The sequence below is a fragment of the Podarcis raffonei genome, chromosome 6 (assembly GCF_027172205.1).
Source record: "Podarcis raffonei isolate rPodRaf1 chromosome 6, rPodRaf1.pri, whole genome shotgun sequence".
NCBI lineage: Eukaryota > Metazoa > Chordata > Lepidosauria > Squamata > Lacertidae > Podarcis > Podarcis raffonei.
The window spans coordinates 97,455,667-97,472,682 of NC_070607.1; the positions used below are offsets into that span (position 1 = coordinate 97,455,667).

At 45.8% G+C, this 17,016-nt stretch overlaps 1 protein-coding gene across 2 annotated transcripts; it reads right to left on the reverse strand.

Moving 5' to 3' along the window:
• Positions 1 to 292: 292 nt before the first annotated feature.
• Positions 293 to 15,092, reverse strand: COMMD7 (COMM domain containing 7). 2 transcript variants are annotated; one of them, XM_053394715.1, is made up of 9 exons: positions 14,934 to 15,092; positions 9,337 to 9,390; positions 5,607 to 5,709; positions 3,508 to 3,564; positions 3,381 to 3,418; positions 2,541 to 2,631; positions 2,355 to 2,404; positions 1,567 to 1,615; positions 293 to 810 (listed from the first exon to the last, which is right to left on the reverse strand). In XM_053394715.1, the coding sequence occupies exons 1-9, from the start codon at positions 15,015 to 15,017 to the stop codon at positions 734 to 736; spliced, it is 603 nt and encodes a 200-aa protein (XP_053250690.1). In that variant the 5' UTR covers positions 15,018 to 15,092; the 3' UTR covers positions 293 to 733. The 2 variants fall into 2 exon arrangements, with proteins under 2 accessions (XP_053250690.1, XP_053250691.1); XM_053394716.1 differs by lacking the exon at positions 14,934 to 15,092 and adding an exon at positions 14,430 to 14,453.
• Between the last annotated feature and the right edge of the window lie 1,924 nt (positions 15,093 to 17,016).

Genomic DNA, 17,016 nt, shown 5'->3' on the forward strand with positions numbered 1-17,016 from the left:
GGTGGGTGGGTGTGGATTGCCCGGGGGGCACGAAGAGGCAGAGAGGTTGCTGGTGTGCTGGAGGTGTAAATGATTATCAGACTTCGAAACCCGGTTCATCACTTTTGCCAAGTTAATTAAACCAAACTGGGTTTTAGAATCATAGAATCATTAAGAGTTGGAAGGGACCCTTAAGAGTCATCTAGTCCACCCCCATGTGCAGTGCAGGAATCTCAGCTGAAGTATCCAGGCCACCCAACCTAGGCTTAAAAACCTCCAAGGATGGTTTTTGGATAACTGTGCAATGAACTGCTACTGTTTTGAATTTTATTGTGTTATTGTCTTCCTCAGTGGGTTATGCAAACCGATGTTCTAAATTACACTTTTTTATAGATTTTAAAGGAGATTTTATAGCTGCCACCTCTTCCTCTCAAGGAGAGCAAAAAGTTATTCCCCCCCCCCATTTTATTTTTGCTTCCTCGAGCCTTTTTCAAGCAGCATTATCTGCTCCCCAAACAAGCCTTTTATGCAGCCAGAGAGAGGGAAAACATCAGACTTTTGCAGGTTTTACAAAACATTTCCCACCCCTTCTGTCCCTTAATGGCTCTTAGAGCCCCAAGTGAGCCAGGCTTTAAAAGCGGGGTGCTTCTTTGACCCCAAACTTCTCAATGGGGAAAATGGTGGTTGGAAGATCTGGTCCAGGGGCCTTGGATGGTGGACGTTCAGCTTTCACCCTCGATGCCCCACAGGAAACTCAGCTGAGGCATTCCAGGCTGGTTTTCATCCTCTCCATCTCATGAAGGAAGCTGTAAAACTGAGGCAGCCTCAGCTCTGATTCCGCGGGAAGGAGAGAATAAAGAAAAACAGAAATGATTCGGGACTCACAAAACAAGAAAAGCATTTTTGTTTTCCCTGCAGCAAGTTAACCGTTGCTCGGAAGAGGGCAACCAAAATTATCAAGGGGACAGAAGAAAGATTAGTAATAACTAGGGTGATTTTATTATTTATACCCCGCACATGTGGCTGGGCTGCAGCATTTGGGACTTTTAGTAAGTTCAGAGAAAAGGAAAGTAAGAGGCAAAATGATATAAGTGTCTGTCCGTCTCCAGTCCGTCCACTGGAACTTGACTACCTGAGCAGTTTTCTTTTTACAGCTGCAGATCCCAAAATTTAAATATCCTAATAATAATAATAATAATGCTTTTTAAACGATTATCATTGCTACCTTTTTAAGCTTTTTGCATTTTATCTGTGTTGTTTTAATTTGTGCAAGCTGCCCTGAGTCCCAGTCTGGGGAAAAGGAGGGATATAAATCAAAATAATAATAATAATAATAATAATAATAATAATAATAATAATAATAATAATATTATTAAATTGGATACCACTGAATGCACTCAAGTCGAGGGACAAAACTCTGACCTTAGAGTTAGTGGAAAGAAGCAGCTCCCCCCGGCCCCCTCCCATCCCAAAATACATGCCCTTGCAATGTCTTTTTCAGGAGATGCAATTTCAGCCTTCCTGGGGCTTCAACCGCCTCCCTCTCTTTGTAGAACGCCCCCCAGGACAAAATAATGGCTCACTCACCCATGTACAGAGGCTCCACTTTGTTTCCTTTCCTAACCACCAATTTCAGCTGGAAATAAAAATCAGGTTTGTTTGTTTTTAAGGAAGAAGAAAGTCAGTTGCATCCAAGTGAGCAGGCGAGAAATGTTAAAACGCTGTGCTTTTTTCCTGCAAAGAGAAAACCTTGAGATTCTTCCACTGTTAACGTTTTTGCAGGGCGGTAGATGCAGCGGCTGAGGAGTCAGGAATTGGGGTGTGTTCACGGATACTTCTGGACAGGGGGACAGAGACAAGCCACTCCAAGCTGTGACCCACAGGAAAGACGGAGATTTGCGAAGGGGAAGAAATCTGCACCTATCACCCTACCCAAAATGAGCACTGAGTCCCATGTTGGCTGGGGCTGATGGGAACTGTAGTCCAAAATAGCTGGAGGGCTCCAGTTCTGCCACCTGTATAAGGAACACCTCCAAGGCAAATCTGTTGCGCCAACTCACTATTTTGCTGCTTCTGCTAGCCAGGGGGAGGACCAAAGATGCTGAAGTCCCGTACTGTTGGGCCTACCTCCCCAAACCGCCCTGCCCAAACACTTTCAAGCCTCTGTCTGCTGCCAGAAGGACTAGAAACTTGGTTTTTGGAAACCAAAACAAAAGCAGAGTTTCCTGGGATGCTGAATTCTTCAGGCATGAGCATCTGCGCGATACAGGATGGCCTTTTCCCAGCGCCTGTGCCAGCACCCTATTTTTGCTCCTGACTCTACCTGAGGGGGTCTTTCAAAAACAGCATCGCTTCTTGCATGGCAAGATACCCACCTGCAGGAAGATGCTTCCGGCTTTCTCCAGTTCGCTGCTTCCTGCTGTAACTGCCGGAGAGAACAAAGAAAATCAATGTGGGTGCCCAGGGGAAGCTGGAAGGCGGAGCTTCCCTGGGGTGGAAGCACCTGGGGCCATAGGGGGTTAGACTAGATGACTCTTGGGGTCCCTTCCTACTCCGCTCACCTCCAAATTTCCACTCCATGTCGACGAGCTGGTTAACCATCAAGGTCTGGCCCACAGCCAGGCGGGAGAGGGTGGGAGATTTCTCCTTCCACTGGAAAGATGGCAGAAAGCAAAATGAAACAAAAACCGGCATGTGTGTCCGGCGTCTCCATTTCACCCACGACCACCTTTGCAAAAGCCTGGCTTCCAGATATTCACACGAAAGATGCCGGGCTGGATTTAGGTTTGATGAGGCCCTCAGCTCCTGAAGGTAATGGGGCCCTTTATATGTCTAGCTGTCCTTTGTCAACAACAAACTGTCACTGTTTTTTGTGTTGAATATATGCTATATGGTAATTTATGGACCTAATAGGTATCGAAAGCCATTTGCACATAACAAAATCTGTATTTTGTCAAAGTAAATGTTGAACTGAAATACAATTAAGAAGTATATTAACAGTGAAATTAAATTGCTGTTTTAGGCGTTGTTTTTAAAAGTCTGGAATGGGTTTATTCCGTTTTGCAATACTTTCTATGGGAAAGTGCGCCTTGGTTTCGGAACGTTTTGGTTTTGGAACAGACTTCCAGAACGGATTAAGTTTGAGAACCAAGGAAGCTTAAGGAAAAAATTAGAAAAACCTAAAATTCTAATTTTTTCCTTAAGCTTTTTGATTTTTCTTATTATTTAGTTTATTTCCATAAGGTAATATTTCTAGTCGATTACTTCTCGTTTCAGGGATTTTCACGGGATTTCATTTGATTTGTGCAACTAGTTCAGAGAAGAGGCAGCCCAGAAGAAAAGCACCTTTTCCGCCCCCCGGGGAATTAAAATTTCAGTAGCGAAAGGAATGTTCATAGTACCTGCTCTTCGAAATAGCTGGCCTTCTCCTCGCTCAGCCCTGCGGGAGAAATTCAACATAGTTAAATGAGAGACCAGCAGCCACCGTCCACCTTCAGGAATCGCCGGAGGCTTTTCAAAGAGACCTACCTAGGGTGATAAGATCTGCTCTAACCTGCTCTGCCGACAGACCTCTCTTTAGGGCACCTGAGATAAACAAGGCATAAAACAGACAGACAGAGGGGGGAAAGGGAGAGAGAGAGAGAGAGAGAGAGAGAGAGAGAGAGAGAGAGAGAGAGAGAGAGAAGTCTGGTTAGACAACATCGCTACTGTATGGAGTTAAGCGTGGGAATAAGACACCCAAACAGCGTTAAAAACTCAGGTATATAAGCTAGGTGCGAAATGGATCCTTAAACCCAGGGTTACAATCGCCAAAATGGAACGTAGGAAGATTCCAGCTGGACATAAGGAGATACTTTTTCACACAGTTTTAACTTTGGAACTCACTGCCACAAGATGTTCACCAGCGTGGATGGCTTTAAAAGGAGTTTCGACAAATCCGTGGGGACAAGTGGCTACTTGGTCCTGATGCATCTTAGCTGTGAATCAAAAGCGCTGCTATAATCTTAGGTCCTGGTTGGGGTCTTCCTGTGGGTATCTGGCTGGCAACCATGAGAACAGAATGCAGGACTCCGTGGGCCTTTGGCCTGATCCTGCACCCTGGCTCTCCTTATGTTCCTACGTACCTACGGGACCACCTCTCCTGGTATGCCCCGCGGAGGACCTTAAGGTCCACAAATGACAACACTTTGGAGGTCCCAATTTGCAAGGTGGTTAGACTGGTCTCAACTAGGGCCAGGGCCTTTTCAGCACTGGCCCCAACGTGGTGGAACGCTCTGTCACAAGAGACTAGGGCCCTGTGGGACTTGACATCTTTCCGTAGGGCCTGCAAGACAGAGCTGTTCCGCCTGGCCTTAGGTTTGGACTTAGTCTGACCCTTACGTTTCCCTCCCCTTATGGTTTTGATCTATGAGCTACTATTAAAATGAGGCTGCATTTTAAATTATTTTTTAACCTGTATTTTAAATTGTTTTTTTGTTTTTGTTTTAATTGTAATTTTACTGGTGTTAGCTGCCCTGAGCTAGGGGAGGGCAGGGTATAAATAAATAAAAATAAAAATTATTATTATTATTATTATTATTATTACTACTACTACAGTGGTACAACGCGGGTGGCGCTGTGGGTTAAACCACAGAGCCTAGGACTTGCCGATCAGAAGGTCGGCGGTTCGAATCCCCGTGATGGGGTGAGCTCCCGTTGCTCGGTCCCTGCTCCTGCCAACCTAGCAGTTCGAAAGCGTGTCAAAGTGCAAGTAGATAAATAGGTACCACTCCGGTGGGAAGGTAAACGGCGTTTCCGTGCGCTGCTCTGGTTCGCCAGAAGTGACTTAGTCATGCTGGCCACATGACCCGGAAGTTGTACGCCGGCTCCCTCGGCCAATAAAGCGAGATGAGCGCCGCAACCCCAGAGTGGGTCACGACTGGACCTAATGGTCAGGGGTCCCTTTACATTTACCTTACCTTGGGTTAAGTACTTAATTCGTTCCGGAGGTCTGTTCTTAACCTGAAGCTGTTCTTGACCTGAAGCACCACTTTAGCTAATGGGGCCTCCCACTGCTGCTACACAATTTCTTTTCTCAAGGATCCGAAACCGACGAGATCACAAGTTTACCAAGGACTAGAGTAAATTTGTGGACTATATGAAAAGCATTTGTGATACGCAAATAACGTTTGTGGGTTTACAGGAAGCTTTGTGAAGAAATAATATTAGAAACACTGTAAAAAAGGGAATAGGTTTTATTTAAAATAAAAGGCAATGTTAAATTTAGAATCGCGGATAGAAGATTAGAAAACGGAAGATTCGCGGATGAGCTGAAGGAAGTCAAAATTATGTATCTGTGATAATACTGAAAATGTATGTTTAAATCTTGTATTGGAAACTGAATAAAAATATTTTAAAAACAAAACAATTTATTTTCTCATCCTGAAGCAAAGTTCTGAACCCGAGGTACTATTTCTGGGTTAACGGAGTCTGTAACCTGAAGCGTCTGTAACCACTGTACTTCACTGAGCAGCTGCCCCCCTTGTGGGGGTCCCATCACGAAAGAGGGGAGAAGCTCCTCTCTCGATTCCCCTGGTCTACGGCCGGCAACCACACACCGCCAGGAACCCCCAAGCCCCCCCACTCACCATTTGGCACCAACAGGAGGCTTTTAACAATGTTCTTCAAGGGGCCCGGGCTGAGCTTATTGCTGGTGGCAAATTCAGAGAGCTGAACTAGGAACCTTTCAACCTGTAAGAGGAAAAGAGCAGACAGTGCGATCCATACCTCCAAGCTGCACATGGGTGCGAGTTTCTGGTGCAATCCTATGCCTGCCTGACTCCAAAGTCAGTTCCGCTGAGTTCACGGGGACTTTGAATCATAAAACTGTAGAGTTCGAAGGGACCACGGAGCATAGCTGTCAACTTACAGATTTGAAAATAAGGGACCAGCAGTCTCGAAAATAAGGTATCAGCAGCCAAAATAAGGGATTTTGCTTAGCTTATACATAAATCCGCCACTGATGGGGCCATGCTGCTTTGGCTGCGACTGACTGTGTTTTGCAGGGGGTTGGACTACATGATCCTAAGGGTCTACAACTCCGAACAAAGAAGAGTGGCAGAACAAACTGATGAACGACGTCAAGATGGCAAAGCTTACAGGCAGAATTAGAAACCAGGAAGAGGGCCTCTTTAATCAAGAATGGGGAGAGTTTATAATTTATTTGAAAAGCTATTGTAAAGAGTTACATACATTGGTAGGATTGACAGAAAACTTGTAGTAAAAATTTGAACTATGGATGGACAAATGGTTTCTAAAAATAGAGTTATGAAAGGGGTGCAGAGGGGGAAATCACTACATTAAGATGCTGCACTGGGTGGAGGGTATGCTAAGCAGCACGTCGGGGCTGCTGTCGTCCTGGCGCGAGGAGTTCCATCGGCCCTTCCCAGCCCGAGAGAGAGGGAGGGAGGGAGACTCTTGTGCATGCCGCCTGCGAGCCTGGCATGTGGCGGTTGTGGCACGGTCACTGAAGCGCCACCTTTCTGTGTCCCTCCCCATCCCCTCCTCTTCCTCCTCACTCAGGCCACTTCCTCAGCTGCCGCTGCCGCCTCCGGCTTCCCCTGGCAGCGTGGTGGAAGTCTTGAAAGAGAGGGGCTGCCTGCCCGCCCGCCGCCACCCGTCTCCTCACGCTGCACCCGAGGGGGAAAAGGGAGTGACGGAGACGCGGCAGCTCGTGCGCGCGCGCTCTCTCGAGGCAGAGGACCCCGAGCCACTGCTTCCCCCCCAAGCTGGGCGAGCATGAACCCCGGGAAATTTAAGGGACATCATCAATAAGGGATAGCAGTGGGACACGGTGCTGGGATAAGGGAGTTTCCCACCAAATAAGGGACAGTTGACAGCTATGCCACGAAGGGTCATTTAGTCCAACCCCCTGAAATGCAGGAATCTTTTTGCCCACCATGGAACTCGAACCCACAATCCTAAAATTAAGAATCTCATGCTCTACCGACTGAGCTAGGCCAGGAGGGAACTTTGCCCCGGGTTGTATCCTAAGGCTGAAAAACAGAATTGCACCCACACTGTTAATCAAGGTCCCTTTGGGACTTGATTTCTGAGTTCTGGGACGCTGTGCAGAAGGAGCAGATCCGTACATCATGAAAACCAAGAAAAAGGAAGAACAGTCTCTGTGACCCATTTGAGCCTGTGCTGGCGCGGCAAAGAATTCTTGCAGCTCGGACTTTGGTGGCAAAGGGGTGGAAGGAACAAGAAGCCCCGACAATAACGGACTGGCGTTACAAGCGACAAGAATTTGCTGAAATGGCACAGTTAACAAACACCCTGAGAGGCAACTCAAAACAAAACTTTATGGAAAAGTGGGATAGATATAAAACATATGTTCAAAAATACAGTAAAGGTTCGCTAACTGTGCTAGCATTTGATTGACGTTGGAGTGAGACTAAGTTGAGAAATAAGACTAAGAGCACATATTGATAAAGGAATGTATTAGATAATATGTAAAGAAATATACAATAATAAGAGTATATTCATTTGTAAAAAAGGAATATACAATGGGAAAGACAGGAAGTCTGGTGTGTTGGTATGTATATGATTTTTTTGGGGGAAAATTTTTCTTGTTTTTTTTCTTTGTTCTTTCTTTTTCTTTGTTTCATTTTCTTTCTAGGTATATAAAATTTGTATATAATTTTTGTATACATGTTGGAAATTATATTATAGTAAGTCCTGTAATGTAATATGACAATGTTTACCGATGTAATATAAGAATGTTAATAAATAAATAAAATGGAAAAAAGGAGAATTCTTGTTTAATTGGGAACAAAATACCTTATTACTTTTATTCATGTGTACCTTTGGCTAGCTTTTGATTTTGAATATTTCCTGTTCAGAGCTTAGAAGTTACCTTAGTCTCTGACGGAACTGAGAATCAGATGTTCAAGGAAAAGTTCCCAACTTGTAAACAGCGGGGGGGAAAGTGGCCTTAAGAAATAAACTGGGGATCCCGAGTTGTTGATGAATAACATATTCCTCTGCTGTCTGACAATTGCCTTAAGATAACATAATTATAATATATCATATCATCATATCATATCATATCATATCATGTAATAACACAATATAATACCTTTGTTATTTTTTATTTTAGCCGATATCTCCATCCCTCTTTAGAGACAGAAGCCCCCCCCTCCTTTTAAAGCAATTGGTTTGAGAAAGCAGGGCATAATTTTAGCTAAACATCTGGTGGTTTCCAAGTTGTCTGTCCAAGTTCGGGCAGAATTTATGACTTGTTTCGGTAGAGAAAGCCGAGCAGTCATTAAAGGAAGAGGCACAAAGAAGGGGCAAGATCCTGGCGCAAGTCGTAAATTAAGGAAGGCCTCATTTTAATAGTCTTGACTTTAGAACCTGTTTCTCCCTTACCTGGAAGGAAGCCCCACAGAGTTCCGTATGGCTAACTTTGGAGAAGATCTGGTGAGGATGAAATAGTCAGACTCACAGTATTTCTTTCTTTCTTTTCAAACAGTCCAATAAAATTGTTCCAAACCCCAGGGCCCCAAAGGCAGGGATGAGAATGGGTTGGCGATAGAAAAGTGCGATTGCTAGAGGTTAGCAAAGGGGGCAAGTCTGCCCTGTAATCCTCAGATGAAGGGCAGTATTATTATTATTATTATTATTATTAATGTGGCTGACAGCATTTGTTTAGGGAGAGGGCCTTCTCGGTAGTGGCGCCCGCCCTGTGGAACGCCCTCCCATCAGACGTCAAGGAAATAAACAGCTATCTGACTTTTAGAAGACATCTGGAGGCAGCCCTAAAAAATTGGGAAGTTGTTAATGTTTGCTGTTTTATCGTGTTTTTAATATTCTGTTGGGAGCTGCCCAGAGTGGCTGGGGGAACCTAGCCAGATGGGCAGGGTATAAATATAATAATAATAATAATAATAATAATAATAATAATAATAATAATATGATACAGGATCTCATGTTTAAGCATACACATGCTCCTCTGCCGATACGTCACGCTCTGCTATTGCTTGGAATGCGCCCTTAAAGAATATGCACCCCATCGTGTCCTTCAGATTGAGATAAGAATCACTTTCATGACTGCTATTATTATTATTATTATTATTATTATTATTATTATTATTAAAAAATAAGAACAATCTACACTTTGGAAAGAACTTGCAGACTTGTGGCAGGGCGCCTGGCCTTTCGTTTTATCTCATGCAAAGATGCTACTGTGATTAGCATTAAAAGTTGCTGCTGCTGCTGCTCCTAAGATGCTCACCTTGAGTAAAACTATAGCAAAAATAGCCTCAGCTAACCCCCTCGGATGCTATCTTGCCGACATCGCTGTGGACGGCTTACCTCTTTCGGTTCCTGCAGAAATCGGAAAACCACTTCCGCGAGAGTGGAGAATTGCTGGAGAGAGACAAAACGAGGGTGTCAGCAACACAAGACCTGCCATGGATTGGGCCCACTTCTCCTGTTATCTCCCGTGTCTAATGCAGATTATTCCTTTTTTTAAAAGAGCAACAATCATCCAAACTTCCCTCTGTGTATATATAGTTTTTTAAAGGCACCTGGTGGTTTAGCCTGGGTGTGTGAAGGCAGTGGTTTGGAGCCATCAAGTTAGATGGACCTGGGAACAGGGACACATCCTGCCCCACAACACAAAGGTCCTGATTCCCTTGCCACAGAACTCCTCCCTTTAAGACTTGGAACTCAATTATACAGTAATCCAATTCAACATCAGATTGCTCTAATACCAGCCTCCTTGTGAAAGTGAATAGGAGAGGCTGGTGGCCTCATTAAATAAATCTTACCCACCTTGAATAACAGTTATGAGCTTTAATTGCTTAATTAATTCTGCATATATTTGCATATCAACAGAGGCACAGCTTATCTGAAGCCGTGGGTGGCGAGCCCATAGCTGTCAACGTTTCCCTTTTTAAAAGGGAAATTCCCTTATTCCGAATAGGATTCCTCGCAAGAAAAGGGAAAAGTTGACAGCTATGGGCGAACCCCTTCCAGCTGGTTTAAACCTCCAAGGTCCAGGAAAAGTGAAGCCAGCTGCCTCCCCCCTTTTGCAAGGAACATGTATACAGTCATAACTTGGAAGTCGAACGGAATCTGTTCTGGAAGTCCGTTCGACTTCTAAAATGTTTGAAAACCAAATTGCGGCTTCTGATTGGCTGCAGGAAGCTCCTGCAGCCAATCGGAAGCCCCGTCGGGATGTTCAGGTTCCAAAAGAACGTTCGCAAACCAGAACAATCACTTCTCAGGGCTTGCGGCGTTCGGGAGCCAAAACATCCGAGTTCTAGGGCGTTTGGGATCCAGGGTACGACTGTATGTTTATGTTTGGCCAGGCTTCTCCATGGGCGTGGGGTTTCGTGTGCATGTGTGTCTATAGCCAACTTGGTGCCCTCCAGATGTGGCTGATGGGAGTTGTAGACCGCAACATCTGGAGGGAGCCAAGTTGGGGGCACCATCTTAGAAGGGGGTCTCGTTCCTGAATGGCGGGCTTCTTCTGCAACCACTGCCAGAATCACCTGTGGATTTGTAAGTAATAATAATAATAATAATAATAATAATAATTTATTATTTGTACCCCGCCCATCTGGCTGGGTATCCCCAGCCACTCTGGGTGGCTTGCAACAAAGATTAAAAATACATCAGAATGGCACACATTAAAAGCTTCCCTGAACAGGGCTGCCTTCAGATGTCTTCTAAATGTCAGGTAGTTGTTGTTCTCTTTGACATCTGGTGGGAGGGCGTTCCACAGGGCGGGTGCCACTACCGAGAAGGCCCTCTGCCTGGTTCCCTGTAGCTTTGCTTCTCGCAGCAAGGGAACCGCCAGAAGGCCCTCGGCGCTGGACCTCAGTGTTGGGGCAGAGAGATGGGGGTGGAGACGCTCCTTCAGGTATACTGGGCTGAGGCCATTTAGGGCTTTAAAGGTCAACACCAACACATGAAGCACAATTCACCATTTTAAAAACAGCTGCCCAGTTTGGACCTTTAAGCTGAAAAGTGTTTAATGCATCAATTCAATTAACTGACTTAAATGTTACAGCCTTAGGAGCAAACTAGCTCTGTGGAAAATGTGACACCCAGGAGTGCAATTTATCTTTATTTTGCAAGTTTGCAAATAAGGAGAGCTGGCCCAATTAAAAGGTATCGACCTCCACACAGGAGCTCTCGAATCCTCTGTTTGCATGCGCTGGGCATTCTCCAAATCCCCCAGAGAGAGGCAGCAGCCCTGTCAGCACACCAGGGAGCCAGCAGAGCTCTGGCAGAGTGCTATGGATTAAGAAACAATATTATTTTAAAACAATAATAATAATAATATGGGTGGCAGCCAACTAATGTTTACTCATAGTAGGCCTGCTACAATTAATGGACAGACAGATTGCACCTGTCATGGATGCTTGAGTTGAGATTCCTGCATCGCAGGGGGTTAGACTAGATGACCCCGGGGTCCCTTCCAATTCTTCAGTTCTATGATTCTACACTAGCAATGTTCATTAATTTCAGTCGGTCTAGTCTGGGGAGGGCTAGCACTGAATGCAAACAGTTTACCTACACGATCGCCTTTCTGCATGTACAACCACTCGGCTACTCAGAACAGGTGCTGTTACAGGTGCTACATAAAGCCCGTTCCTCATCTGTAGGCACTCGCCCGTTTAGTGTGGCAGGGCCTTTGGAACTCCATGCCACTTGATATCAGGCAGGCACCTTTGCTGTACTCTTTTCAGCGCCTGCTTAAAGCATTCTTGTTTAGACCAGCCAACCCAGATGTTCAGAAAGTTGACGAGAGTCTTAATCTGTTTTTAGTTTTGTGTTATTCCACCTTTCCAAAAGTCCTAAGTTAGCATTTTTTCTTATTGATGATGTTAATTATTTTGCCTTTTTAGAAAACCGCTCTGAGGGTTTTCTTTTCCTTTTTGCAAGCGGTGTGTACATTTTATGAAGTAAATAATAAAAGTGTTTCCCCCCCCAAAAGTAAATAAATCACAAAACAGTGCAGGCATAGGGTCAGAAGGCAGGGCATCGAAGAGAGCAAAGCGGTCGCATTCTTGGATGAGGTGATAACCCCAAAAACAGAAGCATGACCTTGAGGGAGATACCTGGAATGCGAAAAAGGCATGACTAACAGCTGTGCTTTTTATTGTGCTACCAGGTTGGAGTGGAGACAGAAAGCTCATGAGTTCTCCAGGAGCCTCGCTCAGTGTTTTAGCAGCCGGCTTAGGATACGGTAGGACCCCCGGTACCTCTGTGTTGGCCACAGGGATATCACCCTGCTGGAAAAACTAACTATAGTGGTACCTCAGGTTAAGTACTTAATTTGTTCCGGAGGTCCATACTTAACCTGAAACTGTTCTTAACCTGAAGCACCACTTTAGCTAATGGGGCCTCCCACTGCTGCCGCGCCGCAGCTGCACGATTTCTGTTCTCATCCTGAAGCAAAGATCTTAACCTGAGGTACCATTTCTGGGTTAGCAAAGTCTGTAACCTGAAGCGTATGTAACCTGAGCTACCACTGTAATAAGTCCTTTAGGCCCTAAAGGGGAAAAAAGGATGATTTCATACCTCTTTGGTTTGACTTTACAGTGGTACCTCAGGTTACATACGCTTCAGGTTACATACGCTTCAGGCTAAAGACTCCGCTAACCCAGAAATAGTGCTTCAGGTTAAGAACTTTGCTTCAGGATGAGAACAGAAATCGGGCTCCAGCGGTGCAGCAGCAGGAGGCCACATTAGCTAAAGTGGTGCTTCAGGTTAAGAACAGTTTCAGGTTAAGTATGGACCTCCAGAACGAATTAAGTACTTAACCTGAGGTACCACTATATTTCACTTGGAAGGAAGGAGGACCCTGCCCCTTTGGTCTACAAACAAATATGGTTAATGCAGTAAAACAGGGTCGTTGTTTAATACACCTTGTCTTGTCTAATCATTATGTCGCTGCCTTACATGCATCTGCATAAAACTGCAGAGTTGGAAGGGACCGCAAGAACATCTACCCCTGACAGGTAGGAATCTTTGGCCCAACTTGAGGCTCGAACCCAGAACCCAGAGATGAAGGGTTTCGTGCTTCACCAAGTGAGCTATCGCAGCAGGCCTGTGGTTTATTTATTCTGGCTTCATTTCATGTCTATATTTGTTCAACAGTATATGGGCAACGTATGTTGCTATCAGATCCTGTTTTGATAACACGGTACTTTACAGAATTTTGTAGAACCTTTTAAAAAATAATAATAGTAATAAAGAGTTATTTTGGGTTGTTTTTTTTTTTAAAAAAGTGGCCCCAGCAGAGTAGACGAGCAGGAACCAAGGAGAAGCCGGAACAGTTTAAGAGCATCAGCTATTGAGGCGGCACACATAAAATCCGCTGGGTGCCTTTGGTCAGATATGCTTGCTGTGCAATGAGGGAAGGATAAAGCGAGCCTGCTGTATCGTGAGCAGGAACTAAAGTGATTTAGAAATGGTTGTATGCGGGGAAGGAGTTCTGGGTGAGACCAGCAGGGAACGGAAGCCGAATGCAGCAGTTTGTCATGTATAGTTTTGCAGCAGCACACTGCTAAATAAAAATTATTCCTTTGAATCCAGTCCCTGTGCATCATTTATAATCTTGGAAATAATAAATATATGGCGTTAGGAGACAAAATTAAAAGAAGGCAGTATTGCAGCTTGATCAGAGGTATACCTGTACACAAAAGTTATTAGATCTGTATCTATACCAGCATCCTATTCTTTCAAGGCCAACCAGATGGAAAACCTGATTCAAGCACAAGAGCAACTCTCCCCTCCTGAACTGAATCAGTCAAGAATCTCAAGACATATACATGAATCCCTAATTTTATTTGTACACAGCCTTTCCACCGTTCAAACTATGTTCAAGGCAGTTGACAACAGGAAAAGAAATACGTAGCTACAACGTTCAAGTAGCCATAAACAAAACAGTTTTAAAAATACACAACAATCACTGCAAGATCCAAAATAGAGATACAAAAAAGCTAACGCCAACAGCAGCAAAAAATAAAAAAAAAATAAAAACCACAACAAAACCCCAACAACACCCAGGAGAAGGCAAGAGTTGCAGCCAAAGATTTTGGACTCTAAATTATCTGAGACTAGGTAAAGAGACAGAGAGTAGATTTTTGTTTTTTTTTAAAAAAAAACAGGGAGATGAAATATTCATGGGGAATGAAGTGATTTAGACATGGTCGTAAGGTGGAGGTTGTGGCGAGGCCGGCAGAGAAAGGAAGCTACGGGGTATCTTGACTAAGATTCAGTTTTTCAATACCACATGGCTAAATCAAAGTTTATTCCTTCTAATCCAGTTTCCACCGATCATTTATAATCTTGCAAATACTGTACTACACCCGATCTTTACACGGGCAACTAAAATAACACGGATAAAACGCGAGGTGCCGTTTCTGAAGACAGAATATCAAACTAACCATAATCATGTGCTTTTCTTTGGAAGACTGGATGCCAATAACTAGTCTGGGTTTTATTTATTTTTTAAAAGGTTGATCGAAACTGTTTTGCTTTTTGGTGAGTGAATCTTTAAAAACGCATTTTAAAAGAGCTATGAGTTCGTAGCCTTGGGGGTCCCTTCCAACCCTCTCCAAGACCAGCGAGGCTTTTAAAAGCAAGCCCGGGGCCCCGATCCTGCTCACGCAGCTTGGCGGAGCCTCCGGGCGCGCCGGGACTCGGGTCCAGAGGATCTCCTCCGGGGGGGGTCGCCCTTTAGGATGACGCGCAGCGAAGCGCAGGAGTGGAGCGCACGCTCGTGCGCCCTGCTTCCTTCCCCGTGGCGACGCGCGAGCCCCACTGGCCGGAGGTCTCCTCCTGCCTGCGCCAGCTTTTTTGGGGGGGTCCTCCGGCAACCAGGGCCCCAATATTCGGAAAAGAGGTCCCCCCCCCAGCTCCCAAGCCCCCCGCTCCGCCGGCAGCTGCACCTGGGCGCTCAGCTGGTTCAGCTGCTGCAAGTCTGCGCTCAGCGTCTCCGGCACCGGCTCGCGCGCAAAGCTCAGCAGCCCCATTGCGCGCCCGGATCCGACGCGTTCGCCTTCCTCGGTTGCTGCTGCTGCCGCCGCCGCCCGGCTCCTCCCCGCCGCGCTCCGCCCCTGCCGGCGCAGCCGCTTTCGATTTCGCTCCCCGGGAGGGCGCTACTACTCGCGAGTAAGCCCGGCCGGGAGATCTTTTGCCGAGGAAAAGCGCGCATGAGTTGGAGGGTTGGGGGGGGAGTGGATGGCGGCGGGTGTCAGGCCTCGCTCTCCTGCCCCGCCGTCGGATCGGGTCTACTCGGAAACAAGCCCCGTGGGTTTTCTTCCGGCCGCTTACTTCCGAGGTAAGGGTCACCTGGAGGGATCGCGGGGGGAAAGCCCCACGTCTAGTCTAGAGAAAGAGGTTGCTTGTTATCAGAGCAACAGCAGCACCAAAAAATAAATAAAAACAGTTTTCATAGGATCGCAAAATTGTGGAGTTAGAAGGGACCCGGAGGGTCATCTAGTCCAACCCCCTGCATGACTCTGAGCACAGACGTTTTAAACTCCGGTCACAGCACCAGCATCACCCCTTTAATAACATGGCTTGTTTGTTTTGTTGATGTTGGTGCTGCAATTTATGTAATCAGAACCAAGTAATTGAGGTAAAACAACAGGGGTCAGCAAACTTTTTCAGCAGGGGGCCGGTCCACTGTCCCTCAGAACTTGTGGGGGGCCGGATTATATTGGGGGGGGGATGAATAAATTGCTATGCCCCACAAATAACCCAGAGATGCATTTTAAATAAAAGAACACATTCTACTCATGTAAAAACATGCTGATTTCCAGATTGTCCACGGGCCGGATTGAGAAGGCGATTGGGCTGCATCCGGCCCCCGGGCCTTAGTTTGCCTACCCATGGACACCCTATAAAAACTGATAGAACAGCAGAAATTATAATACAGCAGAAAATTCAGTTGGCGCATCAAAACTCACAGCATCATCAAAATGTCATCCAGGGGACCTGGAAGATTAAAAACCATTACAAGGTATTAAGATTGAAAAGCCTGGGGATGTTTTTTTAGAAGGTCTTAATTAGCAGGGAAGGGACCACAATGCCAGACCCCTGTTGCCAGAGGGTTCCAGCACCACTGAAAAGCCCCCCTCTGGTAGCTGTTGCCTATACTATATGGGAGAACCGGAGAGGTGCCCCAGAAAATCACCCTTTAAGGCAATCTGGACTCTTAAGAGCCATTCAGGGTTTTAAAAGGGTCAATGGCAGCATTTTGAATTGGGCCTAGAAATGGACTGGTGGCCAGTGGAGATGGCCATGCAAAAATTTGGCACCATATGACTGTACTCCCAGTCCCTGTTAACAATCCTGCTATTCCCCTCTCCTAGGGGATGTGGGTGGCACTGTGGGTTAAACCACACAGCCTAGGACTCGACGATCAGAAGGTCGGCGGTTCGAATCCCCGCGACAGGGTGAGCTCCTGTTGCTCAGTCCCTGCTCCTGCCAACCTAGCAGTTCGAAAGCACATCAAAGTGCAAGTAGATAAATATGTACCGCTCAAGCAGGAAGGTAAACGGTGTTTCTGTGCGCTGCTCTGGTTCGCCAGAAGCGGCTTAGTCATGCTGGCCACGTGACCCGGAAGCTGTACTCCGGCTCCCTCGGCCAATAAAGCGAGATGAGCGCCACAACCCCAGAGTCGGTCACAACTGGACCTAATGGTCAGGGGTCCCTTTACCTTTACCATTCACCTCCCCCAGCAGTTTCATATGCACATACATGAACTTCCTTCTTTCCTCTTCCCTCCACTTCCACATTTCCTCTTGTGTCATGCCTTTTAGATTTTAAGTTTTGAAGGTAAGCACTGTCCTACTGCTGTTGTTTTGTAAACTGCTTTTTGGCTAAGGGGCAGAACAGAAGTTAATAAATAAGCAATAATCATACTGCTGGGTGATTTCTCAGGCGATAAGCTTGCCGTAAAGTGATCCCTGCAAATGTGTCTTCTTCAGTTCCCAGCAGTCCCAGCAGCCAACAAATCCAATGGCT

Bases quoted from the DNA above. Each gene is read 5' to 3' on its own strand.
- COMMD7 (XM_053394715.1), bottom strand. From the start codon at position 15,017: ATGGGGCTGCTGAGCTTTGCGCGCGAGCCGGTGCCGGAGACGCTGAGC. The intron at 3,565-5,606 runs GTGAGTGGGGGG...TGTTTATCTCAG, and splicing joins CCTCCTGTTGGTGCCAAATG to GTGCCCTAAAGAGAGGTCTG. The intron at 811-1,566 runs GTGAGTGAGCCA...CCGCGGAATCAG, and splicing joins AGTGGAGCCTCTGTACATGG to AGCTGAGGCTGCCTCAGTTT.